This window comes from Heterocephalus glaber, unplaced genomic scaffold, assembly GCF_053883595.1.
Source record: "Heterocephalus glaber isolate CG9 unplaced genomic scaffold, H.glaber_assembly_v1.0 deba00001550, whole genome shotgun sequence".
NCBI classification, from domain to species: Eukaryota; Metazoa; Chordata; class Mammalia; order Rodentia; family Bathyergidae; genus Heterocephalus; species Heterocephalus glaber.
This window is the reverse complement of record NW_028258343.1, coordinates 2,485,684-2,510,185: the sequence shown is the minus strand read 5'-3', so window position 1 is coordinate 2,510,185 and position 24,502 is coordinate 2,485,684. Positions and strand designations below refer to the sequence as shown.

General features: G+C 34.5%; 1 protein-coding gene across 12 annotated transcripts in view; it reads left to right on the top strand.

Annotated features, from left to right (window-relative positions):
- Positions 1-16,025, top strand: part of Bclaf1 (BCL2 associated transcription factor 1) — a 29,763-nt gene extending 13,738 nt beyond the window's left edge. For 6 of the 12 annotated variants that reach the window (XM_021249574.2, XM_004871485.4, XM_087190227.1 and 3 more), the window contains 8 exons: positions 113-282; positions 2,472-2,577; positions 3,713-3,797; positions 5,951-6,126; positions 7,208-7,388; positions 8,308-8,454; positions 13,090-13,302; positions 13,539-16,025. In XM_021249574.2, the coding sequence (XP_021105233.1) occupies positions 113-282; positions 2,472-2,577; positions 3,713-3,797; positions 5,951-6,126; positions 7,208-7,388; positions 8,308-8,454; positions 13,090-13,302; positions 13,539-13,544 (1,084 nt within the window). In that variant the 3' untranslated portion in view covers positions 13,545-16,025. Of the gene's footprint in view, positions 1-112; positions 283-2,471; positions 2,578-3,712; positions 3,798-5,950; positions 6,127-6,256; positions 6,420-7,207; positions 7,389-8,307; positions 8,455-13,089; positions 13,303-13,538 lie in introns of all 12 variants that reach the window. The other 6 variants (XR_015442618.1, XR_015442619.1, XR_015442620.1 and 3 more) reach the window with 2 other exon arrangements.
- Positions 16,026-24,502: the final 8,477 nt, after the last annotated feature.

The window sequence follows — 24,502 nt, the reverse complement described above, 5'->3', positions numbered from 1 at the left end:
TGTGGGTAATTAGGTAATATTACAGTTAATTCTTTTCTAAACATGCTTATATTCACATTCAAACCAATGGTATATTTTGTTTGTGTGTGTGTGTGTTACTGATATGTTCCAGACCTGCCTCCTTGACTAAAGACAGGCTACTTGCTAGTACACTTGTCCATTCTGTCAAGAAGGAACAAGAATTCCGATCCATCTTTGACCACATTAAGTTGCCTCAGGCCAGCAAAAGCACTTCAGAGTCATTTATACAACACATTGTGTCCTTGGTTCATCATGTTAAAGGTATGCTTAATATGTTTAGTATGGTTATTAAATTTCTCTTGCATGCAAATAAGTGGGTACTTAATACTCCAGGCTAACAGGTGTGCATTAACACTATGAAAAATTTGGAAAAAGTTTTGTGGAAGATAATCAGTCTTGCTAGCATTGAGACCCGTGAAGATACTTAATAAATAACCAAAATGCTAGAGTTAAAATAGTCTGAAAAACTATCATCTTAAAATATGAAGTATATTTAATGCTAAAAGTCTTAAATGTGCCATTACAGTGTGTTTGAATGAAGAGTGCTTAAATACCTTGTGTTGTATGCTCATGACTTGTGATAATGTACTGTAGGCATGGCTTTATAACAAAAGTAAGGCAGTTCTGTTACTCAATTTCTGTTCAGTTTTTGAAGAAATCTGAAACTAGTGGAGAAACTTTAATTTCCCATCTATTCTGCTAATTTGCTACAAAAATGATAGACGAGAAGAAAATGTATCAGGCTTTTTAAAAGGAGAAAGTCCAAGGATTTAAATGCATATTGGATAGTGATTATACATGAGTAGTTAGTTACTAATTGGGATGATAGAACATTTCTTTAGGTCCTAAAGATATTTTCATTCCAACTAAAGATTTTCTGTTTTCACTACTATGTAATTCTAGTTTCATAGTTGCTCCTACTAATTTTCAGAGGTTTTAGGGTATGATGTTTTGGGCAATTAGGTTAAATTTTGTTTTTGTGTTTTATTGGGTCTTTCCTAGGTAGGAACCTCCATGGCTGTTGGTTTTAAGCCTTTTTTTTTTTTAAGCTTTATCATGAAGACAACTCATAATAGCTAAAACTTGTCACTAGCAGTTCCCTTTTGTGCATGATAGTTCAAAGCAGTGAATAATTTCTTTTTGGTTGTAATCAAACATGATAACAAACCAGTTTTGCTGTTTGGCTACAAGTACATTCGTGAACCAGCTTGTGACCATATTACCGTGGTACGTAAAATATGAAACATGAACATTTTTTTCGTTTTTCACCTTTTTTTGACTTTACATTTTACAATTTATTGCTGAATTTTGAGATCAGATTTTGATATTTTTTCCTTTTTCATCGTTTTTTCTTTTTTAAAAGAACTGTAGTTATGTTTCATAATTGGTATTGTACAACCGATCTGAACAGCTCTTTCTTAATACAGAGCTGAAAATGCCCAGTGATGTTTTCTTTTTCATTGTAACTAGGTCCTGGAATATGTTTTGAAATGGCAAAATCCATGTTTCAAAGTAAAAATAGCTGTTGAAAGATACAGGCAAAGTTGAATCTTCTGTCTTCCTGGCAAAAATGGCATAAAAACTGAGTTACTAGCTCAAATTCCTGGGTTTCATGGAATTAAGATTGAGGCACTACCCTTGTAGTGGCCGTTTCAAGTTTTAATGATTGGTTATGAGACATGTGCTGGATATTGGGCGGTAAGTTGACACAGATGTATGTTGACCTGTTAAGCAGATAGCTTACTTCATAATGTAACATTTCATAGTTCATGACTTTATACATCTTTAACATTTATAACATATCTTGAACTGGTTTAAAAACATGAGTAGTAATTGTAGTAACTTGAAAGATGTTTAAAGAGAGGCAAGACAACCATGTCAGATGCGCTGTCAGGTTTGCCAAGATGCCAGAGTTTTGAAGTAATTAATGAATATAAATGGATTTAAATACATTTTTCCACTTGAATGGCAGTGATCATTTTTTTCTTAAAGCCATTTCTTTTGATATGCCAATGTAGTTCTTGAAGAAACAGTTTTGTTTACTCAATCCATCTTTGTAGTTATTTCTGCATAATTTGTTTTCTGTAAATGATTACTTGATGTAGCTTCCTCCATTTGTCAGTTGGCAAGGTAGAAGGACATCCATGTGTTACTGTTTTTGTTTGAGGAAATAGTGCATTAGAATGGAGTTAAGAGTTGATTTAATATGTAGTTGTTCTTGGATTATATGTACTATTGATGGACCTGTGAGGAACTTTGTGATCACTTGTTGAGGCATAGGAAGTTAAAAAAGGAAAGGGTAGGAGTTTTTTGTAACACTTGATTCTCTTCTGCTAGGTTCCTTGAGTATTTCTTTTCTTCTCACCTGCTACATGCCCTTCTGTCACAAACGAAAATCCCCTCTTAAAGTAAAGATTCCTAACTCGGCAGTATTTCTCCTAAATCAACAGAGCAATACTTCAAATCACCTGCAGTGACCCTTAACGAGCGGTTCACTTCGTATCAGAAAGCCACTGAAGAGCATAGTACCCGGCAAAAGAGCCCTGAAATACACAGGTAAGTGTAGTACTGAATTTTCAAATAAAAGTGTTGTTTCGTTAGGAAGAAATTTTTAACAAGATTTATACAGGAAATATACTATCATCATGATACCAGTAAACCAGTTTTCTTCCTTATTTATATTTGAGAAATGTATTTCTAAGTCTTAAAAGGTTTATAGTTTACTTGGTCTAAACTTAATCATTTCCATTTAAAATACTCTTAATCACTTTGCAGTATGGAGTTTAAATAGTTGGGTTTTTTTTTTTTTTTTTTGAGAAGGGAAGGGAGGCCTAGAGTAATTCTTGAATTTACTATCAGTAAGATTCTGAAATAAAAATGCCCGGTGTGGGCTGGGGATGTAGCTCAGTGGTAGAGTGCTTGCCTAGCATTCATTAAGCCCTGGGTTCAACCTGAAGTGCCGCAGAAACCAAAAACTTGGCAAGTGGTACACTGTTTTTCATGACAAGAGCACAGATGTTGAAGTCAAGACAATTGTGTAGTGCAGTCATTCTGGCCCTGTCACTTCATTGCATTATCAGGAACATGTTATTTAATTGTTGGGCATCAGTTTTTTATCTGCAGAATAAAGATAATGTCTGATTTGCAGGATAATGGTGACAATTATTGTTAGTGGTTATAAATGCTTAGTACTCAGTTGTTATGGTCTTGGTAGTGACTGAGTGCCAAAAAAGCATTGGGAATTTGCAGTTGATATTAGGTTAAAGAGAAAGGTTCAGAATGAAGTCAAAAGTGAACTGAAATATGTAAAAATATGGACTCTAGGAGCTGGTACTTGTATTCATATGTGTTCATTGAGGATATTGCTGTATTAACATTCCATGATGATCAGCTCTTAAACTGATAATATTCAATCAAAACATGATTTTCTATTTTTGCTGACAAATAAGTTTATTTAAAAGGTTAAATTTCCCATATATATATATATATATATCTCCAAAGCATTTTAATTCATTCTTAATCGATATTTTTATTTTTAAATTGTCTATAAAGAATTAATAGATTTACTATGTTAAATTAGTTTATTGAAAGAGCAATAACTTGTGTAGTATCATGAAAATTAGAAATTTTGTATAATCTTTTGAGCCATAAAGTCAAAACCATGACTACAAATACTTTGTTTTACATTAAGGAGAATTGACATCTCTCCAAGTGCCCTGAGGAAGCATACCCGTTTAGCAGGAGAGGAGAGAGTTTTTAAAGAAGAAAGTCAGAAGGTATGTTTTTGAGTTTCTTTTCATTCTCATTTCAGTTTAATTAATGAAATTGTATTAAATGTTGTTCTCTTAAGGCAGAATACTCATAGATGTCTCCTGTTTTTAACTTGTAAACACATAGTATTTATGGCATTGTGCACAGTATTTCTCCCTAGAGGAAATTAAGATGACGCTGTAATGTGCTAAACCAAGAATAGTTCTTGAAAATGCTTCATTGAAAATACTGGTCCTAAGAAAATGTAGTCTGTGAATAGACAAAGGAAGATTGTAAAAGCAAATGTATAAATGGTTTCTTTATAGTTTTGAAGTAAGATGGGTGAGCCACAATTTATCCCCATGTCTTTGGACACTTTTGATATGGATTCAAAAATAAGCATTCTGAGAACTGATTAACCACTGAAACTTTGGAAGAAGAAAAAGTATTGGTCACTATTGGAATATCTGGGTTGGCTTTTACACTTGAGGCATGGGGAACGGCTTGTTGAGAAATTCCAGGGACTTTTCTTATATTTTGATAATTTACAGTTGACATTTACTAAGTAGACTAGCATATATGACAGGCCATGCACTATCTTGTAGTAAAAATGTGCAGAAAAAGGTAGGATGAGAGCAACTGTCTGTTTTGAAAAGATTAGGGAACCTTTGGAAGTAGTAATTGGTTGTAATTCTGGCCACCAGTAAGTACTCTATATGTGGAAGAATTTAAAGTGAACGTTGATTTTCTAATTAAAAACATGAGAATCTGTTTTATATAGTTGTGGAATACTTGGCTTATTTTGAAATATTGATATTAGAAGCAGTTACTAACTGGTTGTATGCAGGTTTTTCGAAAAGGAAGTGCTACTAACTGGGTGTGGAATCTAGTGTGTAAAAATGATTTCTCTTGATTTGGAAAAATAGGCCTTGAGAAGTGAATTTTTTTTCTTTTTTTTTTTTTAACTTCTAACTTCCAGCACTGTGGGTTCAGTGTTAATTTTGTTTTTGTAATAATTCAGGCTGTTCTTGTGCTCTGACAGTTAATATTTTCTCAATATGTATATCAGATTTTAATCTGAAAGACAATAGTAAAAACTGATAGATGGTGATAATTTGACATTGGTTTTTATCCTTTTCTATCTAGCTGAACGAATAATTAACATGTTAATATTTAATGTATATATAGTTAGAAATTTACAAAGTAGTTTCATTTGTTACTTCTGGACTTAACCTAGGTGAATAGGAAGGTTTTTTGGTGTTGAATAGATTTTTTTTGTTATCTTAAGAGCAAGTCTTTTGGAAAGATACTTTTTTCTTTGTTTTATGAATGCTGATGAATATTATAGCTAGACTTCCCAGAATAAATACTTCATGTTGTTGAATACTAGCAAGGATGTCCACATTGCTTAGCATCTTACTGATGTATAATTTCTCTTCATTCCTAGATGCCTCTTTCCATCTTCCTAAATTATATAGTATTTGAAAAAGCAATGGAACAAGAAGGAGGTGAATTGTGACCCAGTTAAACTAATGTCCGTTGCAATACCTGAATTGACAAGGGCAGTATATGGCCCAAGATACTGAGTACAGGATTGCGAATAATATCTTTCTGGCATTGTTTCAACCCTTGTTCAACCTCAATTGGTTTCATTAATCATATTCCACTTGCATGTTATGGAAATTGCAGAATTCTTTTGAAGTGTTTTTTTTTTTTAAATTGGGTTTGTCAGCTTATTTGGGAAGAAGTTAATGATGAGACTTCGTTAATGAGAACAGTTACTTCAGAATCTTAATTTTTAGGCAGAAGTTTACAACACCATATAGATTAGAACTTTTATTGTTCATCTATTTTAAAAGAGCAGTTAGGATAGATGAGGGATATTTAGTGAGGATGTTTTGAGTGAAAAAATGTTAACATTTTACTGTGCAAAAGTTTATGCATTGCTTTGAATAAAAACTGAAATTTTCAAGATAATCAGTTTTTATAACTTCCAATCTCACTGCAGTTGTACACAAATACTGGTAAAAATGATGGGGTACTTAAACTAAGGATGATAGTGTAGTACTTGATCCATTCTTTTCTGATACTAAAATGCCAGTTTAGAAATTGGCATAAATCTAATTATGTATCTTTTCTGTTTCTTCTCTGAAATCTGTATTTTACATGTCTTTTATAGGGAGATAAAAAACTAAGGTGTGATTCTGCTGATCTTCGGCATGACATTGATCGCCGTAGAAAAGAAAGAAGTAAAGAACGGGGGGATTCCAAGGGCTCCAGGGAATCCAGTGGATCGAGAAAGCAGGACAAAACTCCAAAAGATTACAAGGAATACAAATCTTACAAAGATGACAGGTAATTTAAAAAATTGTCTGTTAGGTTTTAGCTTCTAATTAGCCATAATAATTGTCAGCTTAATTGCTTTCAATTTTGATTGTGTAATCGAATGTTTAAATTTAAACAATTAAAATTATTTGTTTTACAGCAAAAATGTATTTGTCTTTTACACGGCTTATGGTGGATGAGGACAAAAACTTTGGAATAGCAAGCTAACACTGAAAAAAAAAATGACAAATTAATGTGTCCTATTATCCAGGCTACATCAGGAGGTTGGACTTCAATGCAGTGCATTTCTAGAAACAGTTTGTGTAAGAACTTTGGTTCGTTATGCTTGATTCCGCACTTTTTCAACTCATAACACCCAGAGTACAAGAATTTTAAACTGATTATCTAGTGGTTTAACATGGGAAAAATGGGGGGAGGAAGGCTTAGAAATAGCAATGTGTATTAGTCTTTCAAAATGTTTCCATGGATACTTTTAGCAGTGGTAAGAGTTACTGCAGGTATGATCTTTTCGAGTTTTGTATTAGAATCATGTAAATTTGATTTTCAGAGTCAAATAAATAATAGGAATATAAAGTATTATAGATAATTGTTTTTCTTGGTGTTCATTAGGTAAATGGTGGATTTTACTTGTGTTTCTAAATTTATGACTGGTATTTGTAATGTCATGGTTTTCATTTTCTATAATGGTATTATGGCCCAAACCATACAAACTGTTCTCACCAGGGTGTTGTATAAACTGCAGTTATTTTGAAACTTGGCCTTTTGCAATTCTTTTTCCTGTTCTTTTCCTTTCATTAAAATAACTAAAGATTTTATAAATTAAAAATATTGAAGAACTGAACCTCGTTCTCGAAGTTTACAGATTACTAGTTTGTAACTGGCAGACCATAGCATGTTTTATAGTAGTGATGTAAAACAGTCTTTGAAGGAGAATGGAAACAGACTGGCAAAGCTTAACACCCAATTTTTACATATGTAAATCTTAATAGGGGATAGTTTTTTGACTTAAAAAAAATATCCCTCTTACTATAAGATTCAATAGGATTCTTTATGTTTTTAAAAATAGCACTTTTTTTGTTTTATTTTGCAGTAAACATAAAAGTAGAGAGCAAGATCATTCTCGATCTTCGTCCTCTTCAGCATCACCCTCTTCTCCCAGTTCTCGAGAAGAAAAGGAAAGTAAGAAGGAACGAGAAGAAGAATTTAAAACCCATCATGAACTGAAAGAATACTCTGGCTTTGCAGGAGTTAGCAGACCACGAGGAACCTTCGTAAGTGATTAAAATTATCTTTGATCATTTGATAGAATTTTATCTTTGATTACTTACATATGGAGATTCAAATATGATTTAGAGATTATTCCTAACATCAGTTAGTAAAAAAAAAAAAAAGAAATTGTATTTGAAGTACTATCTTAAGTGAGAAGTGCCATTTTTGAAGTCTTGAAGTAGCTGCGTACTTTCAGACCAATATCGTAATCCTTAAAGACCCAAGAGTAAGAGATGTTTCTTGAATCAGTGTTTGAAAAGCTGTGTAAAACATTAAAAAATTCGTATGTTTGTCTTTGTTACAACTATTTTCATTTTTGCGTGTTTTCTTCAAGTCCTTGTTTATATGTACAATTAGTCATACAAACCATAACTTTCCTTTTTATTCTACCTAGCATACTCATATCCCTGTTTCCATAAAGTTGCTATAGCTATTTAATGACTTCATAGTACATCTTTTTGGCTCTTTAATTTCTAGTTTGATTCTTAGCTTGAGTTATATATAGGTGGGTATTGGCGTAGGGTTTATTTAATTAGGTCATTTGGAAAAACAGAGCTTTTATCACGTGATAATAGAAATGGTTGAACACTCGGGGCTCCTGTGATAATTCAAAGGAATTAGACTATTTTGGCTTTTAAAAGGGGGGGACTTGATTATTTTAAATTTTTAATTCAGGACATGAAGGTGCAATCTTCCAACACTTTGTTTCTTAACCTGCTCAGCTTTGAGTAGGCAGAATTTTTTTTTGCTTATGGTATAAAATGGCCATTCTTACTGTCCTTAGTGGATATAAAATTGAGATTTAGGTAGGACATTAGGGCATATATATTTTGTTTTGTTGTTACTGCAGTAAAATTAGTGTTTGCATGTAACTAAATACTTTTGATTGCATTACTAAACAACTCTGTTAATGTTAATCAGTTTCGAATTAGAGGCAGAGGAAGAGCCAGAGGAGTTTTTGCTGGGACAAATACTGGTCCAAACAACTCAAATACTTCTTTTCAAAAGAGACCGAAGGAAGAGGAATGGGATCCAGAATATACCCCAAAGAGCAAGAAGTACTTCTTGGTGGGTGTTAGAAATCTGTGTTTATATGGTTTGCATTAATTTTCAAGACATACTAGGTGACTACATTGAGTACAGATAATCCACTGTTATGAGACGATTTCACCATAAGGTGGGAAGACCTTTTTAATAAATCGTTACTTGGAGGTTTTGGAGTTTTGAAAATGTGGGTCCCTTCAGTCTTATTTATACAGTACTTTCTTACATCACATACAGGCTGATCATATGATAGTCACATTCTGAGAGAACATTATATTGTAGTTAAGCTGAACATGTTTCTTATCTGTCTATAAGACAGTGATAGTTGTAGAAACTTCTCACTAAGATGTTTCTTCTATCATAGCTACTTAAATAAAAGACATGCATTTTTTCATAGTATTTATAATAAAGAGTCAAAGCTGTCAGATTTCATTGGAATAAAAGGAAGACACAAAATTATGTTTAGAAAAGCTGCTGGGTTCACTGTTTGCTGCTTCCTTTGATGGGGATGCTTTTCCCTCTGAAGTTGTTTTCCAAGAATAAAGCTAGAGATGGTGGGTTCTGATGGATCTCTAGATAAGGATAATTTTTTGGTAGTTTGTCTTGGGTGTATCTTGCATTATAGGGACAAGCCTAATATACCAAAACTATTACCAGGGTTTCAGAGGTTAGGTTGAAAATAAGTTGCTTGGTGAAAGCAAGTAAAAAAGTGGATTTAGAGCATTTTGTCATTCATTTGACTTAATGAATGTATTAGAGTAAATCTGTATGTTCATGGCAAATCTGCTTAATTAGATTGGAAAGCTGTATTATGAAGTGTAGACTCTGTTTTGTTTGGAAAGTCAACAATATACTTTTCAAAAACTAAATTCCATTTGTTTCTTTTATGGTGGATTAAGGACCCTGGAGTTTGAGAAGGTTACATAAATTTTTACAGAGGACATTATTCATACTGTTTGCTCAGTTTATATTTCTTTAAAACAAAACTGCTAGGTTGTTAACAATTTGGAAAGCAAAATTTGATTTAGTTATAGAAAAGTTTAAAAGATACATCTAATTTTTGATTTAAGATTAATAGGCTACTGTTTATGTTAGGTACTAGGAGTGAAAACACAATTGTGAGTGTGTTCCAATTTTTGGCTTAGAGTAGTCCATAGAGAAATGTTCTAAATGTATATAGTACTTTTCACAAAGGAGGAAATGGTGAACTTTTGCAAAGTAGAGTGAAACTTGACTTGAATATTGAACATATAAAAGGCATATGTATGCTGCAGATAGCAGAAGGGGTGAGGCAACATGGTATAGAGAACTGTAGTGCTCAAGGGGTTAAATGGTGTAAGTTTGGGAAAACTAAGCAGCAGGAGTCACAGATTGTGGAAGTAATAAATTTGATTTTTGAGTGAGGGTGTGGAAAAAGCATGGTTGGAAGATTGGAGAGGTACTGAGTGCCTGAGCTAATGGGCTACATCTGAGGAAAGATGAGCATTTATAGGGACCTTGAGACCATCTAGTTGGGTCTTGGTAATTAGAGGAAAGAATTTAAGATATGGAATCTAGGTGGAAGCAACAAGAATGTTAAATTCTGTTCTAGTGAGTATAGACAAAAGGTTTAAGAAGGTAAAATTCTCTTGTGGACCAGTTGAATTTAAAATTAGGAGAAATCAAGAGGAAGGCCCAATAAATAGTTAATAATGCAGATTTAGACCCAAAAATTCAGGAACCGTCATATTATTGGTTCCTGCTAAAGCCAAGACAGGATCGCTTAGTCAGAAAAGATCAGCATTTTAAACTTCGGTTGAGAAACATTAAAATGCCAGACTAAGTGAGAAAGGTCAAAAAGTTAAGACAGAATGAGAAGTGAACAATTGTATAGTACTTACCACTTTTAGAAATTATAAAAACATAATTGATCCAGTCCCTCCAGCATTCTTTGAGAATCTGGTATCATAGATTTCACCTTAAATTGAGACATAGTTATTTTAGATTGACTTATAATTAGGCAGTATTATTAACGAGTGAGTTAATAATACAGGCTTACATACAGGCTTACATGTTGCTATTTCAAGCTATATTTCCAAATTCTGGTCTGTATATAAAATGTATCTTCATGTATCCCACAATGATGGTTACTAGCCTATTAAGTAAAACTAGCAAATTAATAAATTTTTTCCTTATAAGTCATTTTTCAAAGTTATTTTGGTTCTGTGAGCCATTGGAATGGCAATTTTGAGTTTTATGTGAATATTAGAATTTAAAATCCTTCAGATCTTATGTAAAGATGGCTTTTCAGGCAGTGTTGAGAATAGAAACATAACCAAAGTTCAGGAAAAAACGAGATTCAAAACCAAGCTTTCCCCTAGTTATTCTGTTAGGATAGTCAACCAGCATAGAAGTTTTACCCATGTTGGTGAAACATTAATACGCTCTTAGTAATAATAGCTAATATTTATTGAGCTTTATGTATGAGAGCAGATGCTGTTTTGAATATTTTACATGTATTAACTTTAGTATTTATAAAGTCCTTTTGAGTTTGGGGCTATTGTTTTTACAGATTAAAAAGAAACTAGACATCTAGTAGCTAGTAGCAGTGGGGTCAAGATTTGAATCTATGCATTGGCCTCTAGAGTTGAAAGTATTATACTATTTGCCCTCCAGATCTGAGTTATGGTAACATTTGTTTTTTTGTTAAATTTTGTTACCTGAAAAATTTGAATTTATACATAGATGTGGGAATATTTTCAGTAATCAGAGAACCTGAAATTCCATGGAAGTTTGAGTATGAAGAGTTGGAGCATGTGAGAAAGTACTAAGTGCACAAGTTTTCTGTGTTGATGTGTTCTGAGGGAGAGAAAGTCCTTAGTGGAGGGAAGGGTGTGGTGGTGGTATGGGGCCAGGATTGGCGTTTTGGTAGTCATTTGGTAGTCTTCTATGGAGAAGAGATAAGAGGATTCAGAGGATCTAATACAAATTCCTTTGTTAACATACTTTTGTCTAGGTATAAACATCTAATGTCTGGCCCTTTATCATCTTTGAAATAATTTAATTTTTAAAATTATAATGAGATTGAAATCTTAGAGGTAAGATTTGAGGAAAAAGTATGTTTGAAATAAAAAATCTCAGGCTGGATGTGATTGTGCATATCTGAAATCCCATCTGCTGGGGAGGCTGAGGATGGATGATGGCAGTTTGAAGGGCGTCTTGGGCAACTTAGACCATCTCAAAAATTTAGAAAAGGGCTGCGGTTTTATTTCAGTGATAGAGCACTTGTCTGGCATGGGCAAGACCCTGGTACTGCCAAAACAAAATCCAAATAGCTGGTAGGATACCCTCTGAAAGATACAACTCCTTCTAAATATTTCTTTACCAAGTTTCAGATGATTGTACATCTAAAAGTAATGACTAGTAGCCAGGTGTGGTGGTACATGTCTGTAATCTCAGCACTTTGGAGCCTGAGGCAGGAGGATCATCATAACACCTGCCTGGACTACATTGTGATTTCAAGGGTATCCTGTATTACATAACAAGATCCTGTCTTCAAAAAAAAAACGTAAAGAAAAAAGTAATGACTAATTTAACTCTGTTGTTTAGCTTTGCTACTGCCTCTTCTATTTTTAATTCTGTTGTCAAGTTTGATTAGTCATTTATTGCCACTAAGATGCCTAGGAAATGTATCCTGTGGCTGATAGTCATAAGGGTTATTAATTTCTTTGTGCCTTAATTTTTAATCAAAACAAGTATAGTACAGTAGTAGTATTTTATAGGGTTGTTGTGTAGATAAACAAGTATGCATAAAGCACTTGGAACAGTGCCTTACCCATAGTATGCACTATAGAAACATCATTACCATTCAGTGCTTGCTTGTCAGATACTAGGGCCAGGTACTTTTTTTTTTTTTTTTTAACCTATCTTCTGTGTTCCCTCGGGTATCTCCCTATATTAAAATGAAGAAATAAATTTTCAAATTGTCCAAAGTTACAGTTTCTCTTTAAGATTTAAGCCAATGCCAAAATTACTTGCATTTTCCTGAAAATTTATGGAATACTGTGTAAATACTATCAAAATAGAAAAAATCCCCACAAACGAGTTGGCGGTGTGTTAATGCCGTGAGAATGAAATTATGATTGACTGGACATTATTTTGAGTGGCATATTATTTTTAAATAGTTTTTTGAGTTTGTAGTTAAATTCTTAGTGATAAATTTGAATTTGATAGTTCCAGAAATCATTTTTTATGCAATCCTTTATACTCCTCTCCTAGAAGTCTTTTCGCTTGGTTTGATAGAGATAGATTATGCAATTGGTAAGTGGTCTTTTATATAGTCTGTTAATTACCTGTACAGTCCCAGGCTTAAATAAATGAAGTTCCATAGTAACAAGTAGACTTAGGTTGAAGTAAGATGGAAAAGTCAGAATTTTGAAAATCAATGGTAATTTAGCAGTTGGACAATGCTTGGTGCTTAATTTACTAAGTAGTAAAATGTATTTATTTTCTTTGTCAATGGAATATATTTTTGTTGAAAAATTAGTTTAATTGATTTTGTGTTTTAGAACATTACCAATCTTATCAGTCTTCAGGAATGTACATGATTTATGATTGGAGGAGTAATCATCTTTTTAATAAAGACCTGTCTTTTTTTTTTTTTCTTTAACCTTTGTGTAGCACGATGACAGAGATGATGGTGTGGATTATTGGGCCAAAAGAGGAAGAGGTCGTGGGACTTTTCAACGTGGCAGAGGGCGCTTTAATTTCAAGAAATCAGGTAGCAGCCCAAAATGGACCCATGACAAGTACCAAGGGGATGGGATTGTTGAAGATGAAGAAGAGACTATGGACAATAATGAAGACAAGAAGGACAGACGCAAAGAGGAAAAGGTAGAAAATTTCTCCTTGTGATACTGACAGATTTCCTTTGGTATGGATTTAGGTGGCAATTCTTAGTAATTTTTTCTTTTTTGGTACTGGGGATCAAACTCAGTACCTTGAGCTTGCAAGGCAGGCGTGGTACCATTGAGCCAAATCCCCGGCCCTAGTAATTTTTTAGGAGCATAATTATTATGATTCATTTTCATTCTAGACATCTATTAATACTTAATTTCTTTCTTTTTTAGGAATAGTAACTGAAGTAAGATTGCTACAGAGAGCAGAACTTGCACCCACCATTTTTTTTAACCTGAATTTTGTTTTCAAATGATGTAAGCATTTTACTTAAATTTTACTGTTTGCAAGTAGCCTATAGAAATTTTGTTTTAAGTCTTCAGATATCTTGAAAAATAGTAGACCGTATGTTGAAAATTGTATTGAAATAAAGTAGAAAATTGTTACGTACCATATTTGTAACTCTCAACTTTTAAATACTTTTACTGTTTTTGTTACATGCATTGTAATTCTGCTTTGTCTATAAGATATGGTTCAAGTACAGCTCTGTGAAAAGTTCTGATTCTCTTCCTTCCCTGTTTGTTAATGTTTTATTCTGAAGTAAACGTTAGCTCTACATACAAATCCGTGAACAGAAATTGTTTATAGTGACCACACTAATTATTTTAACTGTATACATCTGATTAACATCTTAAAGTGATTCGAACACTACATCTGTAGGGTAACTACTTTTTGAAGTGTACCACAAAAATTAATACTTCGGTAAACTAAGCTGATTTAACACTTCAGCAAATAAGGAAAAAATGCTTTGCCAATAGCTTAAAAACTACAAACTGTTAAAAGTGGATTAAAAGGTTTGAGAAAATGTGTTTTTACTGAAAGCAAACAGTGGCCTGTAAGAACCATTGTTAGGAGCCTTTGAGTTCAAAATTTAATGTTCTCTTTTGATTCTCATTTGGTAGTTTGAGTCATGGTCTTAGTACCTGTTTGAGAGAGGTAACTGGTTTGTAATAACAGCGAGTAAAAAGTCCCACTCCCACAGAATATTGTAGTATTAAAAAGAAAGAACAAAATCTGTAATTGTAATGTTGCTATGGAGAGGATTATCCTGCAGAATAAATTGATGTGTCCAGTACCTGATTTCATAGGTTATATCTTATTTGAGCTTTTGAATAGCTGGAAATGAGTGGTATAACCATAAGAAAAAATAGACAAGTATAATTTGTTCATTATTAACTGAGTTCTAATAATAAAAGGTTTTGGCAGGAAGCTTGCAGCATTGATCTAACTTACTTTTTTCTCCCCGTTTCACTTGCAGTTTGTAAAGTAGCTTTTTCTTTTTCTTTCCAAGGGCTCTTTCATTCAAGTAGATAATCTTTCAAATGTGAATTACTTTTTATGTTTATAGCTCTTAAAAGAATGAAAATCTGAAATAGTATACTTCTTATTTCTGTTTATATAAAACTAACCACGATTCATTTTAATTCAACCAAATTAGTTGTATATTTTTGCATTTAAAGATAATGCTTGTTCTGTAAATGTGAACCTTTGAAGATCTTAAGTGTGTGGTTCTTTCATCCTCATTTTTGATGCTTTGCAGTGCGTATAGCACCTTGATTGCAGCCAGGGACATTTGCTAAGAGCTTTTGAAACTAAGCAAAACTAAAAGGAAAGTCAGTATATTTGATATTTATTGTGTAAGGTCCTTAGTATTGCATAATTTTCTCTTATTTTCTCTTTTTGAAATCACCTAGTAAAGCAGAGAAGAGGTTCTCGTCAAAGCAAGGATGTATTGCATCGATTAGGACATAACCCTCTTAGAATAATGCTTAAATTTCAAAGCAACATGGTAGAGACCCCAACATTTATTTTATACCGTTTCATTTTATATGAACAACACATTGCTTTTAAAAGTCACTATTTGGTTAGACACAGATTCCCTATGCATGTCTATTTTTGTGTAGCTTTGCTTTTCCACTGAAAGGCAAAAGAGGAAAGGGGATTTACTAAAAAATTATTCAGTAGGGAGTTGGGAATAAAGCTACTCAAGTTCTTTGGGCAGGTTATATTTTAAGTGCAAATGCATTGCTTTAACTTTGGTTACTTTTATTCTCATACAGTTGAGGAAAGCATATCCTATCAGAATATAGTAGGATAGAGTGATTGTGAGAACTACAATAGAATGGCATTATGGATGTTATCTTTTTTATAGCCAAGAATAATATAAAAAGTAGTCCGTATTTTTTTAAATCACAGTTTAATTCCACACTTTATGATGTTATAAAAGCTGAATGGTTCCTTTTGGTAAGGATATTTATTTACAAATGCCAGAAAATAACTCTTTGATACTTGCATTAACAAACTTGTCTTTTGCTTGGAGAAGGGAAAAAAAGACGAACCAAAGGTATTTCTTTCTAGAAAAAATAAAACTGTTTAATAAGGCCATGACTCAATTCTTAGGTCTGTATACTTTTAACATCCTAAGAATTTAATACAAAAAGCAAAACGTTTTTTCAATTGCAGTCTGCTTCAAGGAATTGCTGTTGGTTCCTTTTTGTCACAGTTAAAATCAGTGTTGGGAATTAAATAATAATTTGAGAAAAATATTACCCAATAAGAATGAATGTAGATGGCTTAACGATTCTTACTCAGTGTGATGTATAATGCAACAGGGACCCTTGTAAATTGTCATATGCCAATAAAAATGTCATAAGTGGTAACAGCAGTTGTTTGTTTACCTGATTGTGAGACTGTTCCTCTGTCTTCTACAACTGATTTCTGTGGCTGTTTCTAGATTTTAGACTTTGAACTCATTGGTTAGAAAACCTGGTGTGATATAGCTTGATAAATACTTTTTAAAATTTCTTAAACTTTGTTTACTCTTTGTCCTGGGAAGACAGAAAAATTTTAAATTGGTAAGTAAGCCATTAGTAAAACATAGAGGAATTGAGCATGGTACTCTTCAGCCCATTGGGAGGCAGAGACAGGATAGATCACAGATTTGAGCTCAGCCTGGGCAACCTAGTGACTTACTTAGACCCTTTCTAAAAAGGAAGTGGGTTAGGGTTGTGGTTCAGTAACCTTAACCTTAACCCTCGGTTCAATCCCTAGTATGGACCAAAAGAAAAAAATCGAGGAATTCAGATTTATATTCTTGTCCTGTTCTTGTGTTAGGGACCTTATCAGCCATAATATGACGGAAATTACTCTTCTTTCTAAAAATATAGTAGTTTAGTAACTAACCAAAAAACAGTTGTTTTCTTAAACTAAAAGTTAACTGGTTAGTATTAATATACAGTTACCAAATGCATTGAGGCAAGAGGCTTGTGGATTAATAGCATCTTCTCAAAACTAAGATCAGATTTCTGAGTGGAGAAGTTCACAATGTAGTAAGCATTGTTTGAGCAAATAATGGAAGGATTTTCCAGGTATGAGGAATGACTATTAAAATTTAATTTGTACTTTTAGTTGAAACATGGGATATAAGAGATGAAAGGTTTTGATAGGATTTGAAGTGAAACATTGATGGGATTTATCTTTGAGAATGGGTCTTGACTGTAGTCTAGGTCAAGCCTTAACACACTGTGTAGACTAGACTTTCATTTAAGTAATGATCCTCCTGCCTCAGCCTCCTAAGTCCTGGAATTGTAAGTGTGAATGACCATACCAACCTTTTTGATACTTTCTTTTGTTTTGTTTTTTGGAGACAGGGTCTTGCTGTTTAGTTCAGGTTGGCTTTGAACTCAATGTGTAGCCCATGCTGGGCTAGAAGTTCTTCCAATGCTCCTGTCTCAGTGTTCCATATGCAGGGATTATAGGCATATGTGTCACCACATCTAGCTGCCTTTTGATACTTTTAAAGATCAAGATAGACTTCTTGTCTCTCACTAATTCAGTTTATAAATAGAGGTTTTTAAAGATCACTTGATTTATATAGATTGTAGATGTCCCTCCATGTTCTAAACAGGTTGAGAAATCTTGAAATTTAAGGACACGTTAGCATTTACTTAGACGTGGTAAGTATATTGATATGTTATTAAAAACAACTTATTACCAGCCTGGACGAAAATCAGTCCTGCATTGTTAGACTTTGAAAATAGGTTGAAAACTAGATGTGGGTATTGAAACAAAACAGGTCATAAGTAGATGCACTATGCAGAAGGGTCAAAAATAGTTCTCAAATGTCTTACACCACCTAGTATTGAATTTCATATGTATGACAGCCATAGAACAAGGTGGCAACAGAAGAATGTTTAAAATGATCTATAGCAGGTTGAAAAGTCAAGTCCTGTCTGGCTCAGTAATGCCAAGGAGGATCTTAACAAGACTATAATTGGAATCATAAAAAAATTGAAATTGTTAATTGCTGCTTTGTCTTTTGGCTAAGATTTGCCTGGGAGAACAACGCTGGGGATTGAATTTAGAACCTATGTTTATTCCAGCACTGAGCTACATTCCTAGAAGTTTTCTCAGACCATGGTCTTGCTAGGTTACCAAGGCTGGCCTTGACTTGATGGTCCTCCTACCTCAGTCTTCCAGACAGTATTGGGATTACAGACAGATATGGGTAACCATACCCAGCTTTATGATTAAATAAAGATCTTTCACAAAAAATTTAGTTCTTGGCTGAGTATATAGCTCAGTGGTAGAATATTTGCTAAGAAGCATAAGCCCTGTGTTTGATCCTTAATACCTGTGTGAAAAATGTTCAGAAAGTTTGGCATTGGAGCTTAAAGGGTTAAACATGGAAGGCTGAGGCAGGAGGATTACTGCAAGTTCAAGGCTAGCCTCCACTACAAAGCATCACCCTGTCTCAACCAAAGTAAAAAGCACCCCAAAATCCCCTTTAAAAAATTGCCAAACATAAAAGGATAAACAAACCCCCACCCATTGTCAACTCAGTGCTAAGTTGAATTAATTTAAAAGTTAAAGGATTATGACTGCCTTATAAAGAGGGATTTTTAGGCAAGTTGAGGTAAATGTTTTGAATTTCTGGCTTAAGGTATAAATTATAGGAGAAAAGAAAATGGCAGAACTAAGCTTTGCAGTGCTAATTCCAACTTTTAAAAAATTTGCATGTATTTTTAAATGCCACTAGCCATTCAACTTTAGGTGTGCCATTATGCCAAGTTCTCTGGCTGTTTGATCATCAGGACATTACAAAAGATGACTGAGAACCAAAACAGTTGGAAGGAGTAAAGGCAATATAGATTTCAGGCGAGGCTCTGAAAGTGATGAACTAACAGTGGGGTTTTCATGGTGCAGTCAGATTTGTGAAGGTTATTATTAAAATCATGGCACTTAAAAAGGCCATGATTTCACAGCTCTTTCATGGCTAAGTTAAAAAGTAATAAAGGGTAGCAGAAATTATGAAAGTATGATTAGTGAATGGAAGGGGTAAGAATCATGAAGATACTCTGTGAGGGACAGTTTAGCAGTTTTGTCTAGATCCAGATGACCAAAATCTACCTCGTAAATTCTTTTAACCTCCATTTTCTTCAGGACATCTGTACTGCCACTTCATTCCAGATTGCAGCCACCTTACTGCAAAGTGATATTCTTTGCTTTACTCTGTTGCCAGTGATGGCAAGCTTTTTAGAGACAAGTGCCTCCAAACTGCAACCCAAGACACTTTTTCTTTTCTTTTTTTTCTCTTTTTTCTTTTCCTTCCTTCCTTCCTTTCCTTTCTTTTCCTTTCCTTTCTTTTTCTTTCTCTTTCTCTCTGTTTCTCTTTCTCCCTTTCTCTCTCTCCCTCTCTCTCTTTTTCCCATTAAGTTTATTGGTACATTTTAGATTTAAAATACAGTCACATTCATCATTGGGATCTTGTGCCACTACATGAGTCTCTTGGTTCTTATTTTTTTTTCCATTCCCTTGCCCTCCCTTCACCCCCTCCACCCTTTCCTATCTGCAAAGACTTTGTTTCCATTTTTTTCCTTTTCTCATATTTTTTCTTTTCCCTTTTTTCCTTTCCCCTACCCCTCCCACTTCCCCTGCTCCTTTAGACCTTTTCTTCTTGTTACACAATATCAGTTACACATTTTTTAAATTACAGTATCAAGATCTAGGAGACATTACCACAGATTTTACAGAATTTAAAAGGATATAGAAAGCATATTACAAAACTTTTTTGAAATAAATTTGACAGCTTTTAAGAAGGACCTTGGAAGACAAATTAATGGAACTAACTCTGGAGGAAATATAAAATTTGAATAGCACCTATTAAAGAAAGTATATTCCTAGCTTGAAAACCTACCTGTATGACAACAGCAGGCTCATACACATTTTAACCGATAAATTACATCAAAGCAGAAAAAAGGAACACTTCTCCCCTCATTTTAGGAACTCAACATTGTGCTAATCTTAAAACTGGATAAAGATAATAGAAGAAAAAAGTATGAACATAGAAATTTGTTTAACAAAACACAAACTATTAGAAGTCAGATCTGGCAGGATGTAGAAAGTGGTTTTGTTATAGGGATGGCAGAGTTGGTTCAGCATTGGAAGATCCACCCTCAAAGGTCATCATTTTATCAGAGGAAAGGAAAAAGCCATATGATCCTGTCAGTAGTTGGAGAAAAAGTATTGGACTAAATTCTACAGCTGTTCATGGTGAAAGCTATCAGGAGACTAGAAGTAGAACCTTCTCAACAGATTAAAGACATGTACTCCATACTTCCAGCAAAAACGCCTTATACGAATGGAGAAGTTACAATGCTTTCTCCTTAAGGTGGGGAACAAGGGCAGATATGCTTACTCTTTATCTGTCCATTAAACTTTGAAACCTAGGCCCCCCCAAAATAGTCTGGCAATAAAATGACACAATTAAGATAGGATTGACAAGGTAGAAGCAAAATCTTTATATGTAGATGAAATGATCATCTACAGAGAAAATACTAAGAAATCTCTAGGAGCCCCTAGAGCTTGTATTTGAATTTAGCAGGATTAGAAAACACAAGGTATATATATAAAAATTTAGGTCTGTGTATACTTGCTGTAAATGAAGAATTGGATATTGAAATTTAGAAGTTATGTAGGAGTACAAAGGACCTAGAAAAGTTTAAAAAAAAAAGTGTTGGAAGACATTTAGTACCTAATTTTAAGACTTCTAAAGCTACAGCAATCAAGGCAGTGTTGGTGTAAGGAAAGATATAGATCATTTGAATAAAACAATCTAGAAATAGAACCAGACATATATGGTCCACTGAGTTTTGAAAGATTATTTAACATTAGCATTTCATAGAATATAAACTCAATTCAAGAGCTGAAGAAGAGAAACACAGTTTATTGCAGTATCAACATTACAACTAAACCTGAATACTGAGGTTTTAGTTTAGAAACTCATTTATTGTTTTAAAAACAACACATGTGCCATAGGTTTGACACCACTGCTATGCCAATGGATGTACCTCTGGAGTGTTATCTTCTGCCTGCTCTCCATCCCCAAAGGTGCTCATCAAGTGCTGTGGTTTTCTAATTTGGATCTCTTGACTCATAGTTCATCCTTTATATTGCCAACCTCTGGAAGGTATTTTTCAATGTCATTTTTAGGCTAAAAACTCTTTGATGCCTTCAGTTGCCTAAGCTTTAGCAATAATGAACTCTACTGGAACTACTGTGAGCTGTTTTTACGTTACTCTTACCTGTCGTCTTGCAGTACTGAGGATTGAACTTGGGTCCTTTACGCTGAGCCACATCCTCAGTGCCACCATCCCTCTATTTTGAGAGAGGAGTTTGCTCTGATACCCAGGCTGGGCTCAGACTTGACCATGGAGTTATGACTGGGTTACAATCTTGGAATTTTAGTTTTAAGTTAATGTGCTTCCAGATGGTCTGAGATACAGATTTAACCATTACAGAGTTCTGGAAGGAACAGTGCAACATCCTTTCCTGTGTGGGGTTGAGAAATCCTGGGCCAAAGTCTCTTAAGGACATTGAGATCTGCCTGTGTACAGGAGAGACTGAAGGCTGCGTAGAGGAGCCTGAGTCTTCAGTTGAGTAACTTGAGTTACAACCAGGCCTCAGGAATGAATTGAGTTCCTAAGTCAAGGGTCCACTGTAGTACCTTCCCTCAGCTGGCCAGAGTGCTGGGATTCCAAGCATGAGCTACCAAACCTGGCTCACTTGCCTATCTTAAAATCTTACTCTTTGCATAGAATTACATCGTTTGTCCTGGGATCACTCAATGTAACACATTCTTTCAGGCTAGTAACTCATTCACCTTAACCTAATGTTAACATTCCGTAATTACAGGAGAGAATTGGAGTCACAAGATAAAATTCATAGGCACACAGACTCATTTGCTCAATTTAGTGAGATAATAGTTGACACAAGGCTTAAAAAGAGGCAGTTTGCGAATAGAACATTTTCTGTAGAAGCAGGCAGTCTGGATAGCTTGTCAGGAATGCTGTGCCATCTGATGAACTTTTTTCTCGTTTGGATTACTTAATGCTGTCAATTAAAATTTCCAGTGATTTAAAAAATTCTAATTGTAGCAATTTAAGGCTTCCTTGTCATCCTTTGTGCCATGTTAATCTTGGATGACAGCTTTCATTAGCTGTAAGGAATCAAAATAACTAGAGTTTTTGTAAAGGAAAACTTTAAAATTTGTTACCTGGACCATGGCAATATTGAAAATCATGTGGGTTGTAACTAAAAAAAAAATTAAATGGAAACCACAAGACTGATGTATAGCTGGATGGTCTGGGTGATCCAGAAGCAAAATAAAACTAGGACATTTTAAAGCTTTTTCTCTGTTGTATGTTTTAAGCAAGAAATTTTTGATAAAAAATAGTTTGAGTAATTAGAGATAAATGCAAAGGCCTTTGGATTCAGACACTAAGCATAACCTAGACTTTCTTTTTTGGTACCGGGAATCAAACTCAGGACCTTGAGCTTGGGAAGCAGGAGGCAGCACCACTGAGCTAAGTCCCCCGCCCAGCCTAGACTTGTGTAAGTCATGTGTTAGCTTTGTTGCTATGACAAAATACCTTTAAAAAAAGGTAGAATTATTTTGGCTCACGGTGCCAGAGGTTGCAGTCTGGTTATCTGGCTTCATTGCTCTTTCTGTTTTTAGCGAGGCAGAAACCTAATGGATGGGTTATCATTATGTGTATCTAAAATGTACCAGTAAAAAAAAACAACAACAACCTAATGGATGGGAATGGCAGAGGAGAGCTACTTCCCTCATGGCTGTCAGTAGAGGGAGCATGAGAGCAAGGGAAAGCCCTGGGGCAAGATACTGTCCTTAAGGTTATGTCCCCATGACCTGTTCCCTTCAGCTAGGCTCCACCTTGTAATGGCCCATTGAGCTGTGAACTCCAGTGGATTAGTTTGCTGATGAGATCAGCGCCCACATAATCCAGTCACCTCTCTAGGCCCCACTGCTGAATATGGCTGCACTTGGGATCCAGCCCTCAATACATGAGTCTTTTGGGGATCCTTCATATTGAAATCATAACATTTTTAAGGGTTCATATTAAAAGTCCTTTTGTAATTTATTTAGATTTTATTTTAATATCCAAGTGACTAACAATTTTAAAATGTAGATCCAATATATAGGTATTATGTCTTGTTTCTATTTAGTCTTAATTGGCAATGTGTAAAGCAGAGAATTTTTTCAGGATAATTTACAATGTTTTAATATCAGAGACTCATGGCTAAAGTTGGAGAGGCTATTGGCAACTTTGATAGAATGTTATATTCTGCCCTATTATTAAGGTAATTACAGCATAGTAATTTCAGTTTACCTTACCACACAAAATTTAAGGCTTGTGTCACAAGGCTAATGGGATTCCACTGGGAAGTTGGCAAGAGTTGAGTACACATATTTCTAGCTTTTGTCCAAACCAGTCTTTAGTCTGTCCCCATTAATTACAAAACTGCCTGGCTTTGGGTGTAATAAGAGAAAATCTTTCTGTTCTGGCCTGTGGCATAGTAATAACCTACAAGGAAATACATTATTAGTGGTTCTTGGAAAATCTTTGTAGCTAGATGGCAAAATCAAAGGTTAATGTGTAGCATTTGCAATAAAGTAGGTGATAAGCTGTTTGCATTAGTTCCTAAATAGCAGTTGGAGACAAATCAACCTGCAAACTAAAAACTGACCTAGGTCTAGGGTCAGGGCCCCTCACTGAGGAGAAAACACTGAAAATAAAATCAGTTTGAGCAGGATAAAAAAAAAAAGACAAAATGAGGGTTTGCGTCAAGTTGGGAGGAGTGAACACAGCCAGGAGAATTTGAGAAAGTAAGTCACAATATTTCCACACTACTTGGGAGCCATATCGCTTTTCTAAAAGTTTAGAAAAATTCAGTGTAAAGATATGCAGTAGAAAATGTTAAATCTCCTAACAGGTTATCCAAATGTAATATGAATGCTTTAATATAAAATGTAGGAAGGATCTGGAGAATTGCAAAAGTTGTTTAAAGCATTCATGGATGCATTTAACCTTGTGCCCATGTTGCTGCCTAAGTCAGAATTGGAATATTGAGCCATGTTAATAGTGCAACCAGAGCAGTAGTGGTTCCTTTTTTTTTCTTTCCCCTTTGCTTGGTCAGTTTCTTTGTGGCCCTTTTATATGCTGTGTTAGGTAAGAGCCTGAAAAGGGAGGAGGTTATAAAGTCAGGGTTTATTCACTTAGGAGGGAAAAAGAGGACAAGGCATTTGAGGAAATTGTGATCTACTCATTCCTTGTACGGTTTCTGATCCATGTGCCTTCTACTTTGACTTTTTCCCATCACCTCTCCACTCCTTTCATCTTTTCCCAGTTCAGACTACTGGGTATATCACTTAAAATCACTGCCATCGTTCTGCCATGCTAGTCTTAAATAATTCTTGGTCATGTTTTCTCCCATCCCATATCCAGTTTTCTTCAACAAGTAGACTAAATAGCTATTTTATAGATGGTACTCAGAGAAAGCCCCTCAGACTTGTCCTACAACGTAAGCTCCAGGAGTAAAATGACCTGCATTTTCCCGAGTTTAGAATGGTGCCCGGAACATAACAGACGTCCAATATTAGTTGAATTAATAAATGATAATCATAAATTAACACCCCCCAATTATGTAAGTCAGTAAGCAGGCACAATTTTGTTTTTATGACAAAATTTAGGGTGGCCTGAGAATCTCTGTAGCCTAGGCTTGGACTCAAACTTCAATCCCAGTATGCGCCACCACACCCTGCTACGAATGAATCTTC